Genomic DNA, 21,530 nt, shown 5'->3' on the forward strand with positions numbered 1-21,530 from the left:
TATCCACCCCTGTTTCCACACCATCTAAATCATGCCCAGATCTTACATTTTCACAGTACTGGGGAGGTTCATAACAGCATTTATTATTTAGACCATCTGCCATGGAACACCATCCAGGAAACAGTATAGAGAAATATGTAATATTTGGCCTTTTTTCTCCTTTGGCATTTTCTAAAGTCAACTGGATGGCTTTCACCTTTGCAAACTGGCTGGATTTGCCTTCTCCATAGGCAGCTTCTGCAATTTGTGTAGGTCTCCATACAGCAGCCTTCTACCTCTGATCTTTGCCAGCTATGCCACAGGACCCATCGGTGAACAGGGCATATTTTTTCTCATTTTCTGGACGTTCACTACACACTATGCATTATTCAGCACGTCACCTGCTTCTCTGGTGATATTCCAAAATCTTTGCCCTCTGGCCAGTCTGTGATCACTTCCAGGGTTTCTGTGCAATTGGGATTTCCTATTCCAGCCCACTGTGTGATAAATGTGACCCACTTGCTCCATATAGCAAGAGTGGCATGGTGTGTAGGAGGGGCCTTCCCATTGAACATCCCGCCCAGCACCAGCAGTCGGGGTGCCAGGAGGAGCTGGGCTTCAGTTCCAATCACTTCTGAAGTGGCTCGAACCCCTACTTAGGCGGCCAGTATTTCCTTTTCTGTTAGAGTGTCTGGATCCTCTGTAGCCCCAACTCCAAAACCAGAGAGACTGACCTTGAGCCTCGCCTGCTGCTTTCTGCCAGAGTATCCAGGTAGGGTCATTCTCCCAGGCTGACCTGTAGAACACATTTTTTACATCTGGCACAGTCTGGACTGGCCCAAAGGCTACTACACAGACTATCTCCTGTTTGATCTCTTCAAAGGCTTCTCACTGCTCAGGGACCCATTGGAAATCATTCTCTTACCAGGTTACATGGCAGAGATGGCTGACAATGAGACTGTGGTTTGGGATATGCATTCTCCAGAAACCCACAGTGCCTAGGAAAGCTTGTGTCTCCTTTTTGTGGGTGGGTGGACACATAGCTGCTATTATATTGATAACATCCAATGGGATCTGACAACACCCATCCTGCTATTTTATTCCTAAAAAGTGGATTCCTTAAGCAGGTACCTTGCCCTGACTCTGTCTGATGGCAAAACCAGCTTTAGCAGAATTCAGATCATTTTCTTCTCTTTCTCAAAAAATTCCTCAGGTGTGCTGTCCCATGTCATGACATCATCAATATACTGTAGGTGCTCTGGGGCTTCATCCAGCTCTAATGCAGACTGGATCAGTCCATGGCAGATGGTGGGGCTGTGTTTCTAGCCCTGGGGCAGTCGATCCCAGGTGTACTGGATTCTCTTCCAACTGAAAGCAAACTGTGGCCTGTATTCTGCTGCCAAAGGAGTCGAGAAAACGACATTTGCAATGTCAATTGTAGTGTAGCACTTGGCTGCTTTTGACTCCAGTTCATACTGGAGTTCCAGCAGGTCTGGCACTGCAGCACTCAGAGGCAGCGTGACCTCATTCAGGGCACGATAGTCCAGCATCAGCCTCCCCTCTGCACTGGGCTTCTGCACTGGCCCGATTGGACTGTTGAAGGATGAGCGTGTTCTACCAATCACTCCCTGACTCTCCAGTTGATGATCAATTTCTGAATGGGAATCAGGGAGTCTCTGTTGGGTGTGGTATTGTTGCCTGTGCACCATCATGGTAGCAACTGGTACTCACTGTTCTTCAACCTTTAGCAGCCCCACAACAGCAGGGTCTTCTGACAGTCCAGGCAGAAGAGACACTTGTTCAATGTCTTCTGTCTCTGAGGCAGCTATTCCAAAAGCCCACTGGTACCCTTTTGGGTCTTTGAGGTACCCTCTCCAGAGGAAGTCTATACCCAGGATGCACAGAGCTGCAGATCATCAGGATCACACTAAATCACCTCTCACATGCCTAATGCCTTCAAATAATGGATATCTCTCTCCATGGTCATCCACTGGTCTGGCCAATACACAACATCTTCAATGAACTGGTACCTTGCCCTTACACTTGGTAGAAGTCACCTCCAAAGGCTGAGAGCTTGAGACTTCCTTCCAATTGCCTTGTTACTGCCGCCTTCTCTGGACAGGGATCCCAGCTGCTTGGTCTCCCTGCCTTCTCCCTGCTGTGTGCCCCATTGTCCCAGCATCGCAGTAGCCATGTGATGATGTGCTCCCCTGGAAGGCGGCTGAAGTCTTTTCTCATGTCTCTCAGCTCAAGGACAAGGATCAGGTTATAACCTCTGGTATTGCCTCTTCAGGTCCTTGCAATGGTCCCAGTTCATCATCATCTTTCACGATGAGGACTGATTTCTCCATGTATTTCTTCTTCTGGATAGAGGTGACTGACAGTCGTACTGGTTGGCTGTCTGGATCAGCTCTGGGGTTGGCCTCTGAGGTTTGAGTACCCATGGTGCTTGTTGGGGAGACTGCAGGAGCTGCACTCTCTGAGGCACGGGTAGCTCCAGTGCCTGTTGTAAGGGTTCTTTCTGGCTCAGCTGTGGTGTTGGTTTCTGAGGCCTGGGCAGCCACAGTGATGTCTGGCGGAGTGATGTCAAGTGGTGTGGCAAACAGCCTGGGCTAACTCAGCTCTCCTGTGCTGCCTGCCTGGGGAGGTTAACTCTGCCCTGGCAAGATCCAGTACAGATGGGATGGGATTGGGATGGGGATTGGGATTGGGATGATGTAGTCAAGGCACCCATCAATCAGGTGGCGTGTCAGTTTGCCAGGGTTGTTTGCCTGTGCAGCTGTAAAGTCACAGGCTGCAGGAGGTGATAACTGCCCTATGACCTGCTCAAATCCTTCCACAATCTCTGTCAGCCAGGGACTGGCTGCTGAGGGACGGGGGAAATGTTGGAGAGACTGTAACAATGATCATTAAACTGTTGCCCAGAGGAGCAGCCAGGAAGATGCCCAGGAAGAGTCAGAAGTGGAGGAGCTGCAGCTCCCATGGGTTCTGCAAAGGCCAGGAGGAGGAACTGGCTGATGGAGCTGCTGTTGGACATGTGGTGCCTCTGGACATGGATGGTCCTAACTGTGACCATCTGGTGTCTTTTCATTTGGCCAAAGGAATTCCCCACCAGGCTCAAAAATGCTCCTCATCCCAGGCAGCATTGCTCTATTGGACCTTGAACCTACTGATGTGTCTTGGACCACCTCTGGCCCTTCTGGCGACAACAAGGTTTGTTCTCTGAGCAACTCTCTCCTGGCCTCCACCCTCAGTAATTGCCATGGGCACTGGGACCAGCAGGTCCCAGGCAGCCATGCTCCTTAACCTTTGCAGGGGGTCAGAGACCCCTGCCTGTCCCTGCCTGGGGGTCCTGTCTCATGGGGAGAAAAGGAAAGGTGATTGTCCTGCACAGCTCTGGTTTGATAAGGAGAAAGGACTCTGCTGGACAGAAGGATTTCTCCCCAGCCAAGGGAGGGAAAGTCAGTGAGAACTTCAGTTTCTTTCCAAGAAGGTTCCCTGGAGCTCTAGGGAGGAGTCCAGAGGGGACAGAGTGTATGAAGTCTTCACCTGCTCCTCTGCTGTGAGCTGGGCTGGGCTCTTGGGTTGGACACTGGGAGCTCAGAAATACTGCAGTGCTGCAGAGAGACAGCTCTGCCCAGGAGCAGCTCCTCTGCCAAGCACACAGGTCTGGGGACACTGCCTGTAGGCACCGAGGGGAGACCTGTGAGGCTGAGAGAGCTAGTGGATGCTGAGAGCTCACTGCAGGAGAAATCTCCACAGCACTCTGCCTGGTATGTCTGTGGGTGCAGGGCAATGCAGGTTCTGTTCCTGGAGGTATCTCCTAAAGCTGGGACATGGAGCAGTGTGTGGGGTCTGTGTAGAAGGACAGGTTCTCTATAGGACCAGAAAGTGCTGCATGGAAAGGATGCTCTTCTGCCCCATCAGAGGACCAGGGAGGACAGCTGTCTTCTCCTGGGCATGGCTGCAGAGGTGGGAAGCATCATGTGCACCCAGGTTTGCACAGGGCTGTCTTTGGGACAAGGGTCCATGTTCCCTGGGGGTCTGTGTGCTGTGGCATGGACTCTGCTGCTGCCAGGGACAGAACTCAGCCTGCCTGGTGGGCTTTCCACAGGCATAGAGACAGCAGCTGTGGGTTGAAGGAGTGACCCAGGGAAGGGCAGCCCAGGTTCCTTCTTCTGTAAGAAAATGCTTCCTGGGTCAGCTTTACTTCCAGCTCCAGCTGATTCTTGAGTCATTCTAAAGGGACTTTGAAAAAAGCACCAAGAAAGCATTTTCCTGCAAGGCAGTGTCTGCTTTGACTGTTCCTCTCATGTTTGCTGTGCTGTGGTAGATGAGAACTTATTTCATCCCAAAGAATATGCAATGAAAACTCAATTCTTATTTGGAGCTTTGCCTGAGCCCTGCACACACAGAGGTTCCCCAGGGCAGTGCCCTGATACCAGGAGGGGTCTGCAGAGCAGAGCTGAGCACAGGGCAGGTTGGATGAGGTCTGTGAGCACAGAGCAGGAGGTGACATGGGCAAAGAGAAGCAGCTGCAGGGACAGCTCCAGGCAGCAGATACATTTGCAAGGAGGAAGAGTGAGCTGCTCCCAGCAATGCCCTGGCAGAGGGGATTTGGTACCTCCCTGACATCACCCACCGTGCTGATACTTTCCCACAGCAACCCCCTGGTTTCTGCCACCCAGCACAGACTCTGAGACAAGACTTCCACGTTTTCAGTCTGAGAAACCTGCGAGTACCTGTCTGTCTGTCCCTGTCCTTGCAGCCCTGGCTGGACTGTTTCTTGCTGTTTCCCTTCCTGACCTTGCTGCCTTTGTCCCACCATTACCAAAGCTCTGCTCTGTCCTCAGGTGAAACTGGAGTGACAGTGCTGAAAAGCTCCTTCCTATCCACAGGGGATTTAGTGTGAGGTCACACCATCCTTCTATTTACTGACTGCTGGAAGGCAGGACTGAGTTCTTGAGAGCCACAGCTGACCCTCCTCCCAGCAGTGGCACGCTCAAGCCAGCACAAAGCAGACCTGCCAAAAGGGACCTGCCAAAAGTCTTCTTGAATACAGAGAGTCAATCTGAGGGCATTCCATAAGAATTAGAAGACGTTTTCCTGAAAGAAGAGTTCCATCACTTCTCACTGTGACTTTTTACTCCTTTCACAGGTCTCCATACCTGACAGCAGCAGATGTCCAACAGCAGCAGCTCCATCAGCCAGTTCCTCCTCATGGCCTTTGCAGACACACGAGAGCTGCAGCTCCTGCACTTCTGGCTCTTCCTGGGCGTCTACCTGGCTGCTCTCCTGGGCAATGGCCTCATCATCATCACCATAGCCTGTGACCACCACCTCCACACCCCCATGTACTTCTTCCTCCTCAACCTCTCTGTTGTTGACCTTGCCTACATCTCCACCACTGTTCCCAAAGCCATGGCCAATTCCTTGTGGGACACCAGGGCCATTTCCTACACAGGATGTGTGGCTCAACTCTTTTTCTTTTTCTTTCTGCTCTCAACAGAGTTCTGTCTTCTCACCATCATGGCCTATGACCGCTACGTTGCCATCTGCCACCCCCTGCACTACGGGACCCTCCTGGGCAGCAGAGCTTGTGTCCACATGGCAGCAGCTGCCTGGGCCAGTGGGTTTCTCAATGCTCTGCTGCACACAGCCAACACATTTTCCCTGCCCCTCTGCCATGGCAATGCCCTTGACCAGTTCTTCTGTGAAATCCCCCAGATCCTCAAGCTCTCCTGCTCAGATGCCTACCTCAGGGAAACTGGAGTCCTTGTGGTCGGTGCCTGTTTGGCTTTTGGGTGTTTTGTGTTCATTGTGGTGTCCTATGTGCAGATCTTCAGGGCTGTGCTGAGGATCCCCTCACAGCAGGGACGGCACAAAGCCTTTTCCACCTGCCTCCCTCACCTGGCTGTGGTCTCCCTGTTTCTCAGCACTGCCGTGTTTGCCTACCTGAAGCCCCCCTCCTTCTCCTCCCTATTTCTGAACCTGGTAGTGGCATTTCTTTATTCAGTGTTTCCACCAGCAGTGAACCCCCTCATCTATAGCTTGAGGAACCAGGAGCTAAACAATGCCGTGTGGAAACTGATGTTGTGATTTTTCTAAGTACCAATAAGCACAATATTGTTAACATTATTTTTTCTTCTAGTTTCTTTATACTATAATAAAATGGTGCATGTTCATCCCATTCCTAATGCAGTATCTCCCAGTCTTCTTAGACCCAAACACTGCTTAATTATAAGCTGTGCTTTCTTTCCATCATGTCTTTCTACACAGTTGCAAATTTTCTTTCTTTTTTTTTCCCTTACATTTAAAAAAAAAAGATATAAGTACATTTTCATCAGCTGAATTACTTGACCACTTGTATGAAATGACAGTGCTTTCCCACCTTGAAAGAATGGGAATTTCCAGGATTGGTACCGATGGCCTGATAAGAAATACTCACCTTCCCCTGTACCTGAAATAGCATTGTCTCTCTCTTTCATCATTCAGGTGTTTCCATCTCTCCTGATGATACGGCCATCTTTTCAGCAGACTAGATGGACGTATGCACTTGCTCACAGGCTTCCAAATCCGTATTGTCCTTGGTCCTTCAGATGAGGCTCAGCTCTCTGGTGTCTCCTTTGAGCTTCAGAGAGTTGGAAAACGTCCCATCTTTCAGAATACTAATGAACTGTTCTGTCAGAAGGTCAGTTTTCTTGATAAGTGACCTTTCTATGTATCTGGTTAAAACTGTTCTGGGAGAGAATCTCCTCTGAAAGCTGACCCCCTTCACACGCTGCTTGGCCATAGCAGGCAGCTGAGGAGAGAGATTTCATGGTTAATAAACCGTATCATGTTTAACTGCTAAACTATTTAAATGGCTAAACTGTTCAAACCCAAGTAAAATCCAAGTAGTTTGGAAGTCTTGAGTTCTTTAATGAAAATTACTTGAAGAGCCATGCTTGTAATGGCTTTCTGGATGCTAATGAGCCCCACGGTACATTTTCTTCTGAGTCCACTGACCTCAGCTACCAAGAGGAGAGTGATGAAACCTCCGAAGAAGTTAAGTCAGGAATAATGCCCGAAGTACCTTGAAACATTTATAGGCCCCACTGGGAGTCACTACTGAAAAAGCCTCCCCATGGGGTCCTTAGAGCAGATAACTGGAGGTCATGAGGACAAACACAGGCAAAGCGCAGGCAGCTCTGATGCTGAGGACACCCTGGCTTGGTCTGATGATGCAGCAATGCCAAGCTCTGACCTCCAGACCCTGGGAAGGGAGATCTTGACCCCCACCTGTGTCACCCTCCTGAGGTGTGTGATGCCAAGGGAAGGACAGGGCTATGACACATGTGGCCTCCCCTGCAGTGGGTGCAAGGAGGCAATGATGCTCCATGCCTGTGAGGACAATATGGCTCCTCTGAAGCCTTTGTGTCAGGTACATCAGCCATAACCAAGGGAGCAAAGACCTTGTTTCTATCAGGGCATTTCCACCTGGCCAGCACCCATGGCCTTCTGCACCACAGGCCATTCCACCCTGTCCCACACCTGTGCCTGTTTCCCTGCAGGCTGTAGGAACCCAATGCACTTCCCCACCTCATTCTCACCTCACCATGTCCCTGCCTGTACTGCTGTCTCTCCCTCCTTGCCAGCTGTTCTCACAAACACAAAGCCACCAGCTCAGCCAGGCTTCCTCCAAGGGATTTCTTGCACCACAGCACTACCAGAATGTCAGAATGACATTTCTTTATCCTCATGTCCACTCTCTGACCTCCAAAGCTGTGGTTTCACGTGGACTTCCTTTCTTATTTCTATATAGCACAAAGTTGGCTTCCCTCAGCACTCCACTGGCCCCTACAAAGAAAATTAACTTTATCTTGGCCAGAACCAGGCCACCTTTGCAGACAACAAGTGCAACACAACAGTTGTCTCACTCCTGTAGTCACACAGTATGGATAAACCTGTCGGTCAGTTATGGTCAGCTGGGCCTGTTCTGTCCCCTTCCAGGTACTTGTGTCCTAGTTGAATCATTTCTGGAGCAGAATTAGACAAAAGCCCTTGATGCTGTGCAAGCCCTGCTCAGCAAGGAACAAACAGGTTTATTCAGACTTTTTTGCTTACAAATCCAAACCATAGAACTCTAGGGGCTGCCAGCATGGGAATTCATTCCAGTCCAGCCCAAATATGGTCAGGAGGAGAAGATCTCTCCTGGTTTAAAACATTCTCAATATTCCTGTTCATCAAATTCCCAGAGTTTGTCAAGGTCTGTTTGAAGTGACATTTTCTTAAAAGTTCACATCTCCTTGCAGGTGGCTCTTCAAAGTTGTGGTGCATTAAAATAAATGACAGCAAGAGGTGTCAAAGAAACTGGGACTCTATTGATGGATGTGTAGCATCTTCAAAGGTCGATTATCATAGAGCCTGGAAATGACATCAGGCATTGCTAGGATCATTTCCATGGCTTGGAATGCCCTGAGCTCCCAGCTTTGCAGTGCTTCTAATGTGGTACCTGGGGAGGTTTCAGGCCAGGAACATCTTTCAGCCCTCGCACCTTCTGTTTTGGTGGTGTAGTTGCACATTCAGAAGTTATGAATGTGGATGCTGGCAGAGCCGGAAAATGACGTCCAGCGCTGTTAGGATGATGCCCTTGGCTGGGAATGCCCTGAGCCCCAAGGTTACTTGGGCTGCTTGTGAGCTACCTGGGGAGGTTTCTGGCCCAGAACATCTTTCATCCCCCCCACCTTTTGTTTGGGAAATACTGCTGGACCATTAGCATGTTTGAAGGTGGACACTGGTAGACCCCAAAAATGACGTCATGCAGTGTTAGGACAGTTCCCTTGGAAAGGACAGTCCTGACCCACAAGGTTACTGGGGCTTCTTGGCTGCTCCCTGAGGTGATTTCAGGCCAGGAACATCTTTCATTCCTCACACCTTTTCTTTGTGTGTTAATACTCTACATTTTGCATGTTCAAAGTCAGATGCTGGTAGAATCCGAAAATGGCATCAGGTACTTTTAGAACCGACCCTTGGAAAGGAAAGCCCCGAGGCCCAAAGTTACTTGTGCTGCCAGTGTGCAACCTGAGGAGGTTTCAGGCCAGGAACATCCGTCATCCCTCTCACCTTTTGCTTGGAATGTACTGCTCTATGGTTAACAGGTTGAAAGGTGGATGCTGGTATAGCTGGAAAGTATAGCACCATATTACTCCCATAATTTTTCCTCTTCCCCCACCCAGATCCCCCCATATCCACCCCCAGAACCCTCATTCAAAATCCCCATATCCCCTCCCAGCACCCATGGTTGCCCACCCACCCACACCTTAAACCCTACCTCAGCCCACCCTTAACCCTCTGTTGTGGTTTGGCCCTGGCTAAAGGTCAAATGCCCACCAAGCTGCTCTGTCACTCCCCTTTTCAGCCAAAAAGCGGAGAAAATATATATCAGAAGGCTTAGGACTTGAGATGAGGACAGAGGGATCACTATCCAATTAGCACAATGGGCAAAACAGACTCAACACAGAATAAAAGAAAGAAAGAAAAGTGATTTATTACTACCAGAACTACACACTGAGTGAACTAGAGTCAGGTAATGAGAAGCACAGCCAGGTCTTAAAGCACCTTCCCCCTGCCCCTTGCTTCTTAGCAGAGTTAAACTCCATCACGATTTTACTCCCTTCTTCCCCCACCCAACACAGCATGGGGAGGGGCAGGGAATGGGGAGTGGGGTTCTGGAGGTTCCTCTAAAGCTGCTTTCCTTGCCCAGGTCTTAACACTTCGTCTTCCCCCACCCCCCTTCTTCACACACTTGACTTTAATCATCAATTCGCTCCCTTCTTTCCCCCATCACAGCACAGGGAGTGGCAGGGAATGGGGGTTTTCATTCCATTCCTCCCAAGTTCTCTTCCATCTTAGCTCAGGGGTCATTCCACACCCTTCCCCTGCTGCACCGTGGGGTCCCTCCCACACGAGTCATATTCACAAACTCCTACAGTGTGAGTCCTCTCTACTGGGGAGTCATCTCCTCACCACAGGCCTCTCAGCAGGACTCCCTTCCATGGGTGCTGACATTCGGGCCCAGACTCGCCTGGCCTGGTCCCCCAGAGTCACAAGTGCCCTGGCAAACCTGCTGCAGGGTGGGTCAGTCTCTGCACAGGCCATAGGTGGTCTCTGCTCCCCAGCCTTATCCATGGGCTGTGAGGGGACATCCGCTACACCATGGTCTTCACCACAGTCTACAGGGGAATCTCTCTCTCTGGCACCCATGGGTGGGGATAAGGACAGTTTACTGCCAGAGATCACCATGACTGTGGAACAATAATGGTGAGTTACACTCACACCCAGTGCTAACACAGAATACCTTATTGACCCAAGGATAACAGAAGACTGCCCACCAGCAAGGACAGCACAACAGACAAACCATCCCAGCCACACTCAGACTGTCCTGGAAGCAGCCAGCCAGCTCCTCCCCAACCAGCTGCGTTTATGGGGAAGGTGGTGTGAAAAACAGCCTGGGCCAACTCAGCTCACCTGGGCTAACTCAGATCACCTGTGATGGCTGATTGGGGAGGTTAACCCTGGCCTGGCCAGAACCAGGACAGTTGCACAATTAATGGGTCGACACCCAAAGATTTCCAGACCTGAAGGTCCAATCATACACACTGTGACCCACAAAACCTTCATTGTTGTCATTCCAATTCAGACAATATTCCCCCTTTTCTGGAACAGGGGTTTTCCATGGGTTTGTTTCCTCATTCCAATAGAATGAATCTTTTCCAATGGTTATGTCACTTAGATCACTCAGGAGCCATTTCAGGGATATTGTTTCAACATCCATGGCCAGTCTTTAAATCCTGAAGGGCTCCCACATCCCCAACAATTTGTCAGGTTAAAAGAGTTGGGAACCTGCTGGCCTAAAGATATAAATCCATTTTGCCACCCCAGGCTGAAGAGGGGGGCAAAAACATTTCCCCAGATATTAAAGGTGGTGAGAATGGTCGACCAAAACAGTGTTTGTGATAGTCTGCTAAACGTCCTATAAATATTAACAAAGCAGTTATTAACTAAACTATACAGACAATTAACAGCTTCATCTATTCCTTCAAGCAGGGGTCAGAGATTCCATCTGGAAAAGAAAATAGAAGAAACCCAGACTCAGTTTGTATTAAGGAACTGGTCGTAGATTGTTATTAGAAGGATGGAATAATCCACCTTGTATTGACTTTGTGTTCCTTCCCATGGGCATCTTTTGCTTTCCAAGCGTATTTGTTGAGGGGCTCAGCCAGTACGAGGGGAACGGTCCCAATGGTCGGCATTTCTACCAAGACTGGCCGAACAGGAGAGAAAATGGCTTTTCTGGGGTGCTGGGAGTGTGGGGCTTGGAGATTAAAGCTGGGGGTTTCGTTGGGACAAAAGGCATTTACATGGGACATCCACTTATTCCCCAGCAATCATTGACTTGGGGAACTGCATCCCAGAGTCGTTCTGCCCAGTGTGGCTTGTGAGCTTTTAAAAACCCTTTCAAAAGCCCATTAGTTCTCCCCACTATCCCATTAGCTTGGGGGTAAGACGGGGGGTGAAATCCCCACCTGACTCCTCCTTCCTTGGCCCACTCCTGCCCCTTGGCAGCAGTGAAATGACTGCCCTGGTCTGACTGAACAGACTGGGGGTTGGCAGAAAGCGAAACCAGTTTGTCAGGGCCCGCCCTGGGTGTTCTCCTGCTGCTCCTGGAAATGCCTGGGCTTGGACTAGGCCAGGAATGATTTCCACTCCCACTAATACTCTTGTTTCCCCTCCACCTTCCCAAGGGCTCCAATAGAGTCGATGTGCCAGGCCTCCCAAAGGGTCTTTTTCTCTCTCAGCTGGAGGGGGGTCTCTTCCATGTGGTGCCGCTCTAACCGCAGGCAGCATTGTTCATAGGCCCAGAGCCAGGTGGGGCAAGCTTCCCAGTGACAGGCCACCCCCTGGCATGTGCCTCCCTGTGGGAATCCTTGGATCCTGCCTGGCCACGTTTCACATGCAGCCATTCCAGGAGCCTGTCCCAATGTCCTCTGAGCTGGTCCTCTTTCTGCAGAGGGGCAATGCTGGCCAGTTCCTCTGAGCTGAGGGAGCTGGGCCTCGTTAGCTTGGAGAAGAGGAGACTGAGGGGTGGCCTTATTCGGGTCAATGGGTAAAAGCAGGAGCAGAGGAAGTTCCATGTGAATGTCTGGGGAAACTCTTTCACTGTGAGGGTGCCAGAGCCCTGGGACAGACTGCCCAGAGAGGTTGTGGAGTCTCCTCCTCTGGAGACATTCACACCCACCTGGATGTGTTCCTGTGTGGTTTAGTCCAGGTGATCCTGCTCTGGCAGGGGGGGTTGGACTAGATGACCTTTTGAGGTCCCTTCCAACTCCTAACGTTCTGTGATTCCTTGACCTTGGATCTCCCTGCACATCTCTTGGAGCACCTCTGGCCCCTCAGGTTTCACTGGGTGTTGGTGTTTGAACACCTCCTTCTTGGCCTTCCCCCCCATTAATTCCCATGAGAGCTGGGACCAGCAGCTCCCAGGAAGCAGGTGCCTCTTTTGTGCCCACTGGAACTGTGGCAAGAGGAATCCCAGGTTCCATTGGTTTGAGGCAGCCATGTGCCAGAGCTGCATCCCCTTTCAGCCCCAGGGCTGCAAAGCAAGGATGAGGTGCCTCTAGTCACTTGTCATAATTTTTACCCTCCCCAAGGGGAAAGAGTCCCCTTCCCGTCATCTTCTGGGGGTCCTGCCTCATGTGGAGACAAGAAAAAGTGATTCTTCTGACCAGCTCGTGTTTGATCAGGAGAAAGGACTCTGCTGGACAGAAGGACTTCTCCCCAGCCTAGAGAGCAGATGGCAGGGAGGACTTCAGTGTCTTTCCAAGTTGGTTCCCTGGAGCTTCAGGAATACCTCTGTGGAGCCGAGGGGTACATGACGCCTTCACCTGCTCCTCTGCTGTAGCTGGGCTGGACTCCTGGGACAGTGGGAGCTGATGAAACATTACAGCACTGATGAGGGACAGCTCTGCCACAGAGTAGCTCCTCTGCCAAGTGCACAGGGCTGGGGACACTGCCTGTAGGCATCAAGGGGAGACCTGAGAGGTTGTGAGAGATGATGGATGCTGAGAGCTCACTGGAGGAGAAATATTCTCAGCACTCTACCTGTGAGTATATCCGTGGAATGTCTGTGGGTGCAGGGCAATGCAGGTTCTGTTCCTGGAGGGATCTCTTAAAGCTGGGACATGGGATAGTGTGTGGGGTCTGTCAGGAGGTCAGGTTCTCTCTAGGACTAGAAAGTGCTGCCTGGAAGGGATGCCCTTCTGCCCCATCAGAGGGACAGGGCAGGACAACTGTCTTCTCCTGGGCATGGTTAAGGGGTGCCCAGGGCTGTCCTTGTGAGCAGGGTCCCTGTGCCCCGGGGTCTGTGTGCTGGGGCAGGGACTCTGCTGCTGCCAGAGTCAGCACTCAGCCTGCCTGCTGGGCTTTCCACAGGGATATAGACAGCACCTCTGGGTTGAAGCAGTGACCCAGGGAAGGGCAACATAAGGTCCCTCTGCTGTAAGAAAGTGCTGCCTGGGTCAGCTTTGCTCCCAGCCAGAGCTGATCCTTGAGAAATGCCAAAGAGAATATTTCTCCAAAGGCAGAGTCTTTGCTTTGACTTTTCCTCTCCTGTGGGCTGTGCTGAGTGTGGTAGATGAGAACTTGTTTCTCCCCTAGAGAATATGCAGTGAAAATTTGATTCTCATGAAGATGTTGGAGCCTGGGCTGAGCCCTGCACACACAGAGGATCCCTGGGGCAGTGCCCTGATGCCAGGAGGGGTCTGCAGAGCAGAGCTGAGCACAGGGCAGGTTGGATGAGGTCTGTGAGCACAGAGCAGGAGGCGACATGAGCAGAGAGCAGCAGGTGCAGTGACAGCTCCAGGCAGCAGAGACATTGTCAGGGAGGGAGAAGGAGCTGCTCCCAGAAATGCCCTAGCAGTGCGGATTTGGGACATCCCTGACGTCCCCAGCAGTGCTGAAACTTTCCCACAGCAACCACCAGGTTTCTGCCACAGAGCATTGAGTCAGCACCCAGAGTTCCAGTGTTTCAGGCTCAGTCTTCTCCTTGACTACATAACCCACATGAGGAGAAACCCCTGAGTGCCTTTCTGTCTGTCACTGTCCTTCCAGCCTTGACTAGAACATTTCTCAATGTTTACCCTCCTGTCCTTGCTGTCTGTGTCCCAGCATTTCCTGGAGATCTGGTGGAGCTGCCACGGAGCTGACCCTCACTTCAGGACCCCATTCTGTAGGACTGAGGAATTACAGGCAGCTCCTGCTGGGCTGCAGCTGCCTCCCACAATGGCACTGCTCTCCCAGGGACTCTTGTTCCCCAGTGAGGAGCCCCATGCAGGAGACATCTCAGCACAGAGGCCATGGCAATGCCACTCATCACCTGTGTGTGGGCAGCTGCACTGAGCCCTGTGTGTCCCTGGCTGGGAGCGGAGAGCTGAGATCCTCCTTGGGTAGGATGAGACTGCAGGAGGCCTTTGGAGCTCTGCCCTGTGAGACTGGATTCCTCAGCTCCCTGTGGGATCCAGTTACTTCTGCAGGGAACAGCAGGGTGTGATCACAGAGCGTCCAGCACAGGGCAGCTGAGAGCAGGGCTGATGGACAGAGCAGCTCTCCCCTCTCTGTACCCAGGGGAAGGTTTCACTGGCACTGCAGCAGCAATGTCAGGGAGTTCTGACAGGAGAAACACTCCTCAGCTCCATCCTATCCTTCTGTATCCTTACTGCTGCCAGGCAGGACTGAGTTCTCCAGAGCCCACAGCTGACCCTCCTCCCAGCAGTGACACGCTCAAGCCAGCACAAAGCAGACCTCCCAAAAGGGACCTGACAAATCTCTTCCTTAATATAGAGAGTCAATGTGAATTGGAAGAAGTTTTCCTCAAGGAAGAGTTCCCTAACTTTTCACTACCTTTTCCTCCTTGGACAGGTCTCCACACTTGACAGCAGCAGATGTCCAACAGCAGCAGCTCCATCAGCCAGTTCCTCCTCCTGGCCTTTGCAGACACACGGGAGCTGCAGCTCCTGCACTTCTGCCTCTTCCTGGGCATCTGCCTGGCTGCTCTCCTGGGCAATGGCCTCATCATCACCATAGCTTGTGACCACCACCTCCACACCCCCATGTACTTCTTCCTCCTCAATCTCTCTATTCTAGACCTTGGCTGCATCTCCACCACCATTCCCAAATCCATGGCCAATTCCTTGTGGGACACCAGGGCCATTTCCCACACAGGATGTGTGGCTCAACTCTTTTTCTTTGTATGTTTGATCTCAACAGAGCTCTTTCTTCTCACTGTCATGGCCTATGACCGCTACGTTGCCATCTGCCACCCCCTGCACTACGGGACCCTCCTGGGCAGCAGAGCTTGTGTCCACATGGCAGCAGCTGCCTGGGCCAGTGGGTTTCTCCATGCTCTGCTGCACACAGCCAACACATTTTCCCTGCCCCTCTGCCATGGCAATGCCCTTGACCAGTTCTTCTGTGAAATCCCCCAGATCCTCAAGCTCTCCTGCTCAGATGCCTACCTCAGGGAGATTGCAGTCATTGTGGTCAGTGCCTATTTAGCTTTTGGGTGTTTTGTGTTCATCGTGGTGTCCTATGTGCAGATCTTCAGGGCTGTGCTGAGGATCCCCTCGCAGCAGGGACGGCACAAAGCCTTTTCCACCTGCCTCCCTCACCTGGCCGTGGTCTCCCTGTTCGTCAGCACTTCCTTCTTTTCCTACCTGAAGCCTCCCTCCATCTCCTCCCTATTTTTGGACCTGGTAGCAGCGTTGCTTTACTCGGTGTTTCCACCAGCAGTGAACCCCCTCATCTACAGCATGAGGAACCAGGAGCTCAAGGATGCTGTGTGGAAACTGATGACTGGATGTTTCTAAGCAACAACAAACTGCTCATCTTCTTCTGCATATCACTGACCGTGTAACTCACATAAGGACCAGTCTCTATTTAGTATGGGTTTTAGTTGCTGTTTCTTTGTTTCCCACTAATTTATTTGAACTGGAATATGATGGTCCACATGCATCCCATTGCTGATACAGTGTGACCCACACGCTGGGTAACAATGGACTGTGCTCTCTTTGCATCATGTCTGTCTGAAAAGGTGCACAAATTCTTCTTTCTTAAAATTTCTCCTGACATTTATTAAATATTTATAAGAACATTTTCATTGCCTGAATCACTTGACTACTTGTCTGAAATGGCAATGCTTTCCCACCATGACAGAACAGGAATTTCTTTGAAGTGTGACAAACATAAAGTCACAGAGTCTTCCACAAAGTCCAACCACAGCCTAACCCTGCCTCGTCCACCTCTAGACCATGTCATCAAGCACAACATCTGCACACCTTTGTAATACTTCCAGGGATGGTTACTCCACCATGTCCCTGGGCAGCCTGTTCCGATAGCTGAATACCCTTTCCATAAAGAAATTCTTCCTGATGTCTAACCTAAATCTCCCCTAGTATAATTTCAAGCCATTCCCTGTCATCCTATTTCTTGTTACCTGATATAAGAGGCCAACCTCCACCTCTCTATATCCTTCTTGCAGGTACTTGTAGAGAGTGATAAGGTCTCCCTCAGCATCCTGAAGACTAAAATGCCCCAGTTCGCTCAATTGATCCTCACAGGTCTTGTGCTGCAAAACTTTCACTGTCTACTCTGCCATTCTCTGGACACAATCCAGCATCTCAACGTCACCACATGTGATGTTCTGCCAGCTGGATTTAACTCCATTCACCAAAGCTGTTTGGGCCCAGCCTTCAGCCAGTTTCTATCCCAGCAAAGAGTATACCCATCTAATCCATGAAAAGATGCTTCAGCAGGGTGCCCTGGGGGAAAATGATGAAGGCTTCACTGAAGTCCAGGTACATCACATCCACAGCCTTCCCCTCATCCACTAAGCAGGTCACCTTGTCATAGAAGGAGATCAGCAGCTTGAAGCACAATCTGCCTTTCCTAAACCCATGCTGACTGGGCCTGATGGCCTGAGTGTCCTGCAGGTGTTGCATGATGGTACTCAAGATGATTTGTTCCATCAGCTTCCCCAGCACCAAGGTCAGGCTGACAGGCTTGTAATTCCCCAGGACCTCCCTCTGTCCCTTCCTGTAGATGGGTGTCACATGTGCCAGCTTCCAGTCAGGTGGAACCACCCTGGTCAGCCAAGACTACTGGTAACTAAGGGAAAGTGGCTTGGGGAGGAAATCCACCAGCTCCCTTAGTACCTTGGGGTGTTTCCCATCCAGACCCATCTACTTGTATGGATCTAAGCAGCTGAGCAGGTCAGTAACCAGTTCCCCATGGATGATGGGGACGTCAGTCCATTTCCCATCCCCATCTTTCCACTCAGGGTCTGGGTATCAGGAGACCAATGGTGTTACTACTAAGGACTTGGGCAAAGTACATCAGCCTTCATCCTCCATCACAGTGGTTCCCCCCCGATCCAGTGAAGGTGGGAGATTCTCCCTGGTAATCCTTTTGGTATTAAGTCTATAAATTCATTAATAACAAAAGGATTACCAGGGAGAATCTCCCACCGGTATTGTAGGTCGCAAACAAAAGGTGCAAGGGCTGAAAAAATTTCCTTTCTAGAAACCTCCCCAGGTAGCCCACTTGTAGCCCCAGTATCTTTGGGGGTCAGGGCTTTCCTAGCCAGAGGAACAGTCCTACGATTGCCCCACACAATTTTTGTGGCTCTACTAGGTTCTGCCTTTGAAAATTCTAAACATCAATAGCTCCCAAATACATCTGTGAAGGCTGAAAGGTGTTCCTGGGCTAAAACCTTACCAGTTAGCCAACAATCAGCTCTTGTAAACTTTGGGCAAAGGGCATTCCTGGCTATGGGAATTGTTCAATAACACCAGACATCATATTCCAGCTCTACCAGCGTCCAAATTCAAAGACGCTAAATGCCCAACAATAGCTCCACAACAAAAGGTTTGAGGGATGGAAAATCTTGGGAATCTGAAAACTCCCCAGGATGCCCAAAAGCAGCCCCAGTAACCTTGAGGCTCAGAGCTTTTGTAGCTGAGGGAATGATCTTAATAGTGCCTGATGTCATTTTCAGTCTCTTCCAGCATCAAACTCAGACATCCCATTAGCAGCCTCAGTAATGTTGGAGCTCAGGACTGTCCTTGTCAAAGGGCACAGTCCTTACAAGTGCCTGACATAATCTGCCTGCTCCAGCAGCATCATGTTTCAAAAATGCAAACTGTACAGCAAGAGCACCTAAACCTCCCCAGGTTGTGCACTGGGAGCACCGGTAAAGCTGACCCCCTTCACACGCTGCTTGGCCGTAGCAGGCAGCTGAGGAGAGAGATTTCATGGTTATTAAACTGGATCATGTTGAACTGCTGTTTGTTGTCAGAGAAATCTGTCTGTGCCTGTGAGCACAGATGATGGGAGGAAAAGAGTTGGGAGTCCCAGGAGGCCAGGGAGGGAACTGCTGGGCTTGGGGAAGGGCAAGGTTCTCCATGCAGGGTTGGGTCTCAAGAGACTGCTTTTCCTGCCTGTCCAGATCTCTTTAGGTGACCTCAGGACCAGCCCCCATTGCAGCATGCTGCTGAACTTTCTTCCATGATCTGAGATATGACAGATACATTTTTCCTATGGAAAAACCCTCCATTGTGAAACTCCTTTGAAGTTTTCATCACTCAAATAAAATCTCTCCAATTAGTTGTACAAGGCTTATTTTTTGTTAAAGAAAATGACTTGAAGAGCCATGGTTGTGAGGGCTTTCTGGATGTTAATGAGCCCCATGGTGTGTTTTATTCTGAGTCCACAGACCTCAAGGTAGCAAGAGAAGAATGATGAAACCTCTCCAGATGTTTAGTCAGGAATAATGCCCAAAGTGCCTTGAAGCACTAACAGGCCCCACCGACAGACACTACTGACAAAGCCTCCCCATGGGCTCATTAGAGCAGACAACTGGAGGCCATGAGGACAAACACAGGCAAAGCACAGGCAGCTCTGATGCTGAGGACACCCTGGCTTGGTCTGATGAAGCAGAAATGCCAAGTGCTGACCCCCAGCCCCTGGGCAGGGAGATCCTGACCCTCACCTGTGTCTCAGGGCTCTTCCTTGGGATGTGGGGAGTGTGACACCAAGGGAAGGACAGGGATTTGACACATGGAGGCCTACCCTGGGGTGGGTGCAAGGGGAAAACAATGCTCTGTGGCCATGAGGACGATGTGTCTCCTCTGAAGCCTCTGTGGCAGGGACATCAACCACAGCTAAGGGGGCAAAGACCTCGTTACTATCAGGCCCTTTCATCCTGGCTGGCACCCTTGTCCCTCTACACCACAGCCCATCCCACACTGCCCCACACCTGTGCCTGTTTCCCTGTAGGCTGCAAGCACCCAGCACCCTTCCCAACCTTGATCTCACCCCATGATGTCCCTGCCTGTTCTGATGTCTCTCCATCCTCACCAGCTGTTCCCAGAGACACAAACCCACCAGCTCATCCACACTTCCTCTGAGTGACTTTTCACACCACAGCACTGCCCTCACAGTGACATTTCTTTATCCTCACGTCCACTCTGACCTTCAAAGCTGCAGTTTCAGTGGATTTGATACCCTATGTTCTTTCCACATACCACAGACAGGGCTTCCCTTAGCCTCCCCTCTCTCCGCCCTAAAGAAGCAATGGTCACTCAACCTCTCCACACAAGACCCCTAATTGTAACTTGGCATACTTTTACTGCCCAAACGAGTGTTCCTCCCCATTTCTCCAGACTGGGGAGCCCCACACTGAGACTGACTGGGTCTGACTGCTCCAGAAGTGGCCTCACCAGTGCTGCATTCAGATGGACAAGAAGGGCCCTTGTCTGTGTGGCCACACTCCTCCCAGTGCAGCCCAATGTGCTCATGGCCAGATCCCTGTTCAGCACCTCTGACTGCTATGGCAGCCCCCAGAATGACCAAATTCTTCTTGTGCCCAGTTCTCCACCCATCATGTCTGAGCTGCCTTGATGTGCGGGTGTTGTGCTGGAACCTTTGGTCATGGTTTCATCCCAGCTGAGGGCCGGGTACCACACAGCTACTCTCTCTCTTCAACACGGTGTGGGGGGTGGATTATGGCTGGGGTGAAGGGAGAAAAAAGGAAACCAAAACACCCAAAAACATCGTGGGTTGGGATAAGAACAGTCTACTGGGCCAGCAGAGAGAGACTGACAACAACAACAGGACTTTGTAGCACAATATACAAACTGGGGCTGCACAATGCAGTTTCTCACTGAACCGCACAGCTCAGGGGGAACAGCTCAGAGCTGTCCTGAACCTGGACAGTCCCCAAAACTGCATGTCCTGCATCTGCACGATCCTCTCCCCTCCAGCCATCATCTGAGCATGACACAATTGAATGGAATACGCTCTTTGGCCAGTTTGGGTCACCTGGCTGTGTCCTGGCTGTGTCCCCACCCAGCCCCCTGGGTGCAACTCGTGTTCTCGGAAACAGGGCAGCATAAAAAACTGGAAAGTCCCTGACTGCTTGGACACAACTCGACCATCCCTGTGTTATCAGCACTGCTCTCATCTGAACTCCCAAACACGGCATTACACCCATTGCCAGAAAGAAAATCAACTCTATCCTGGCTGAAACCAGCCCACCTTTGCAGACAACAAGTGCAACACAACAGTGGGCTCACTCTTGTAATTATACAGTATGGATAATTCCTTGGGTCAGTTATGATCAGCTGGGCCTGTTCTGGCCCCTTCCTGGCACTTGGGCACTCCCAGTTGACTCATTTCTGGAGCAAAATTAGTCCAAAGCCCTTGATGCTGTGCAAGCCCTGCTCAGCAAGGAACAAACACATTTAGTTAGACTTTTTTTGCTTACAAATCCAACCCACAGAACTCTGGGGGCTGCAAACATGAGAATTAATTCCAGCCCAGACAAAATATGGTCAGGAGGAGAAGATCTCTTCTGGTTGGAAACATTCTTGATCTTTCTGGTCTGGAAATCCCAGCGTTTGTCAAGGTCAGTTTGAAGTGCAGCTCCATTTTGTTAACAGTGCACATGTGTGCATGCAGGTATCTCTCCAAATTGTGTTCCCTCTAACAAAATGACAGCAACTGGTGTTAAAGAACCTGGGACTCTATGGCTGGACATTCAGCATGTTTGAAGGTCGATGAAGGTAGATGCCGAAAATGAAATCAGGGTTTTTTAGGACCATTCTCGTGGCTAGGAATGCCCTGAGCTCCAAGCTTACCAGTGCTCCTAGTGCAGTGCCTGGGGAGGATTCAGTCCCCACACCTTTTGCTTTGGTGCTATTGTGTTACATGTAGAAGTTTTGAATGTGGATGCAGGTAGATCTGTAAATTGACATCAGGCCCTGTTAGTACTGTTCCCTGTCTGGGAATGCCCTGAGCCTCAAGGTTAATGGGGTTCCTCATGGGCTACCTGGGGGAGTTTCAGGCCAGGAACCTCTTTAATTCCTCACACCTTTGGTTGGGGAACTATTGCTCTACATTTAGAATATTTTAAGGGTGACGCTGGTAGAGCTTGAAAATGACATCAGACTCTGTTA

The 21,530-nt window shown here is 50.6% G+C and overlaps 2 protein-coding genes across 2 annotated transcripts; both read left to right on the forward strand.

Moving 5' to 3' along the window:
• Positions 1–5,160: 5,160 nt before the first annotated feature.
• Positions 5,161–6,078, forward strand: LOC311202445 (olfactory receptor 14J1-like; the record flags this gene model as incomplete). Its single annotated transcript, XM_084277030.1, has 1 exon — positions 5,161–6,078. One exon carries the CDS (start codon positions 5,161–5,163, stop codon positions 6,076–6,078), a length of 918 nt encoding a protein of 305 aa, XP_084133156.1.
• An 8,882-nt stretch (positions 6,079–14,960) lies between these two features.
• LOC311202520 (olfactory receptor 14A16-like) lies at positions 14,961–15,884 on the forward strand (the record flags this gene model as incomplete). The annotated part of the gene is made up of 1 exon (XM_084277101.1): positions 14,961–15,884. The coding sequence occupies one exon, from the start codon at positions 14,961–14,963 to the stop codon at positions 15,882–15,884; it is 924 nt and encodes a 307-aa protein (XP_084133227.1).
• Positions 15,885–21,530: the final 5,646 nt, after the last annotated feature.

This window comes from Gallinula chloropus (assembly GCF_964237585.1).
Source record: "Gallinula chloropus genome assembly, chromosome: 30".
Taxonomy (NCBI): domain Eukaryota; kingdom Metazoa; phylum Chordata; class Aves; order Gruiformes; family Rallidae; genus Gallinula; species Gallinula chloropus.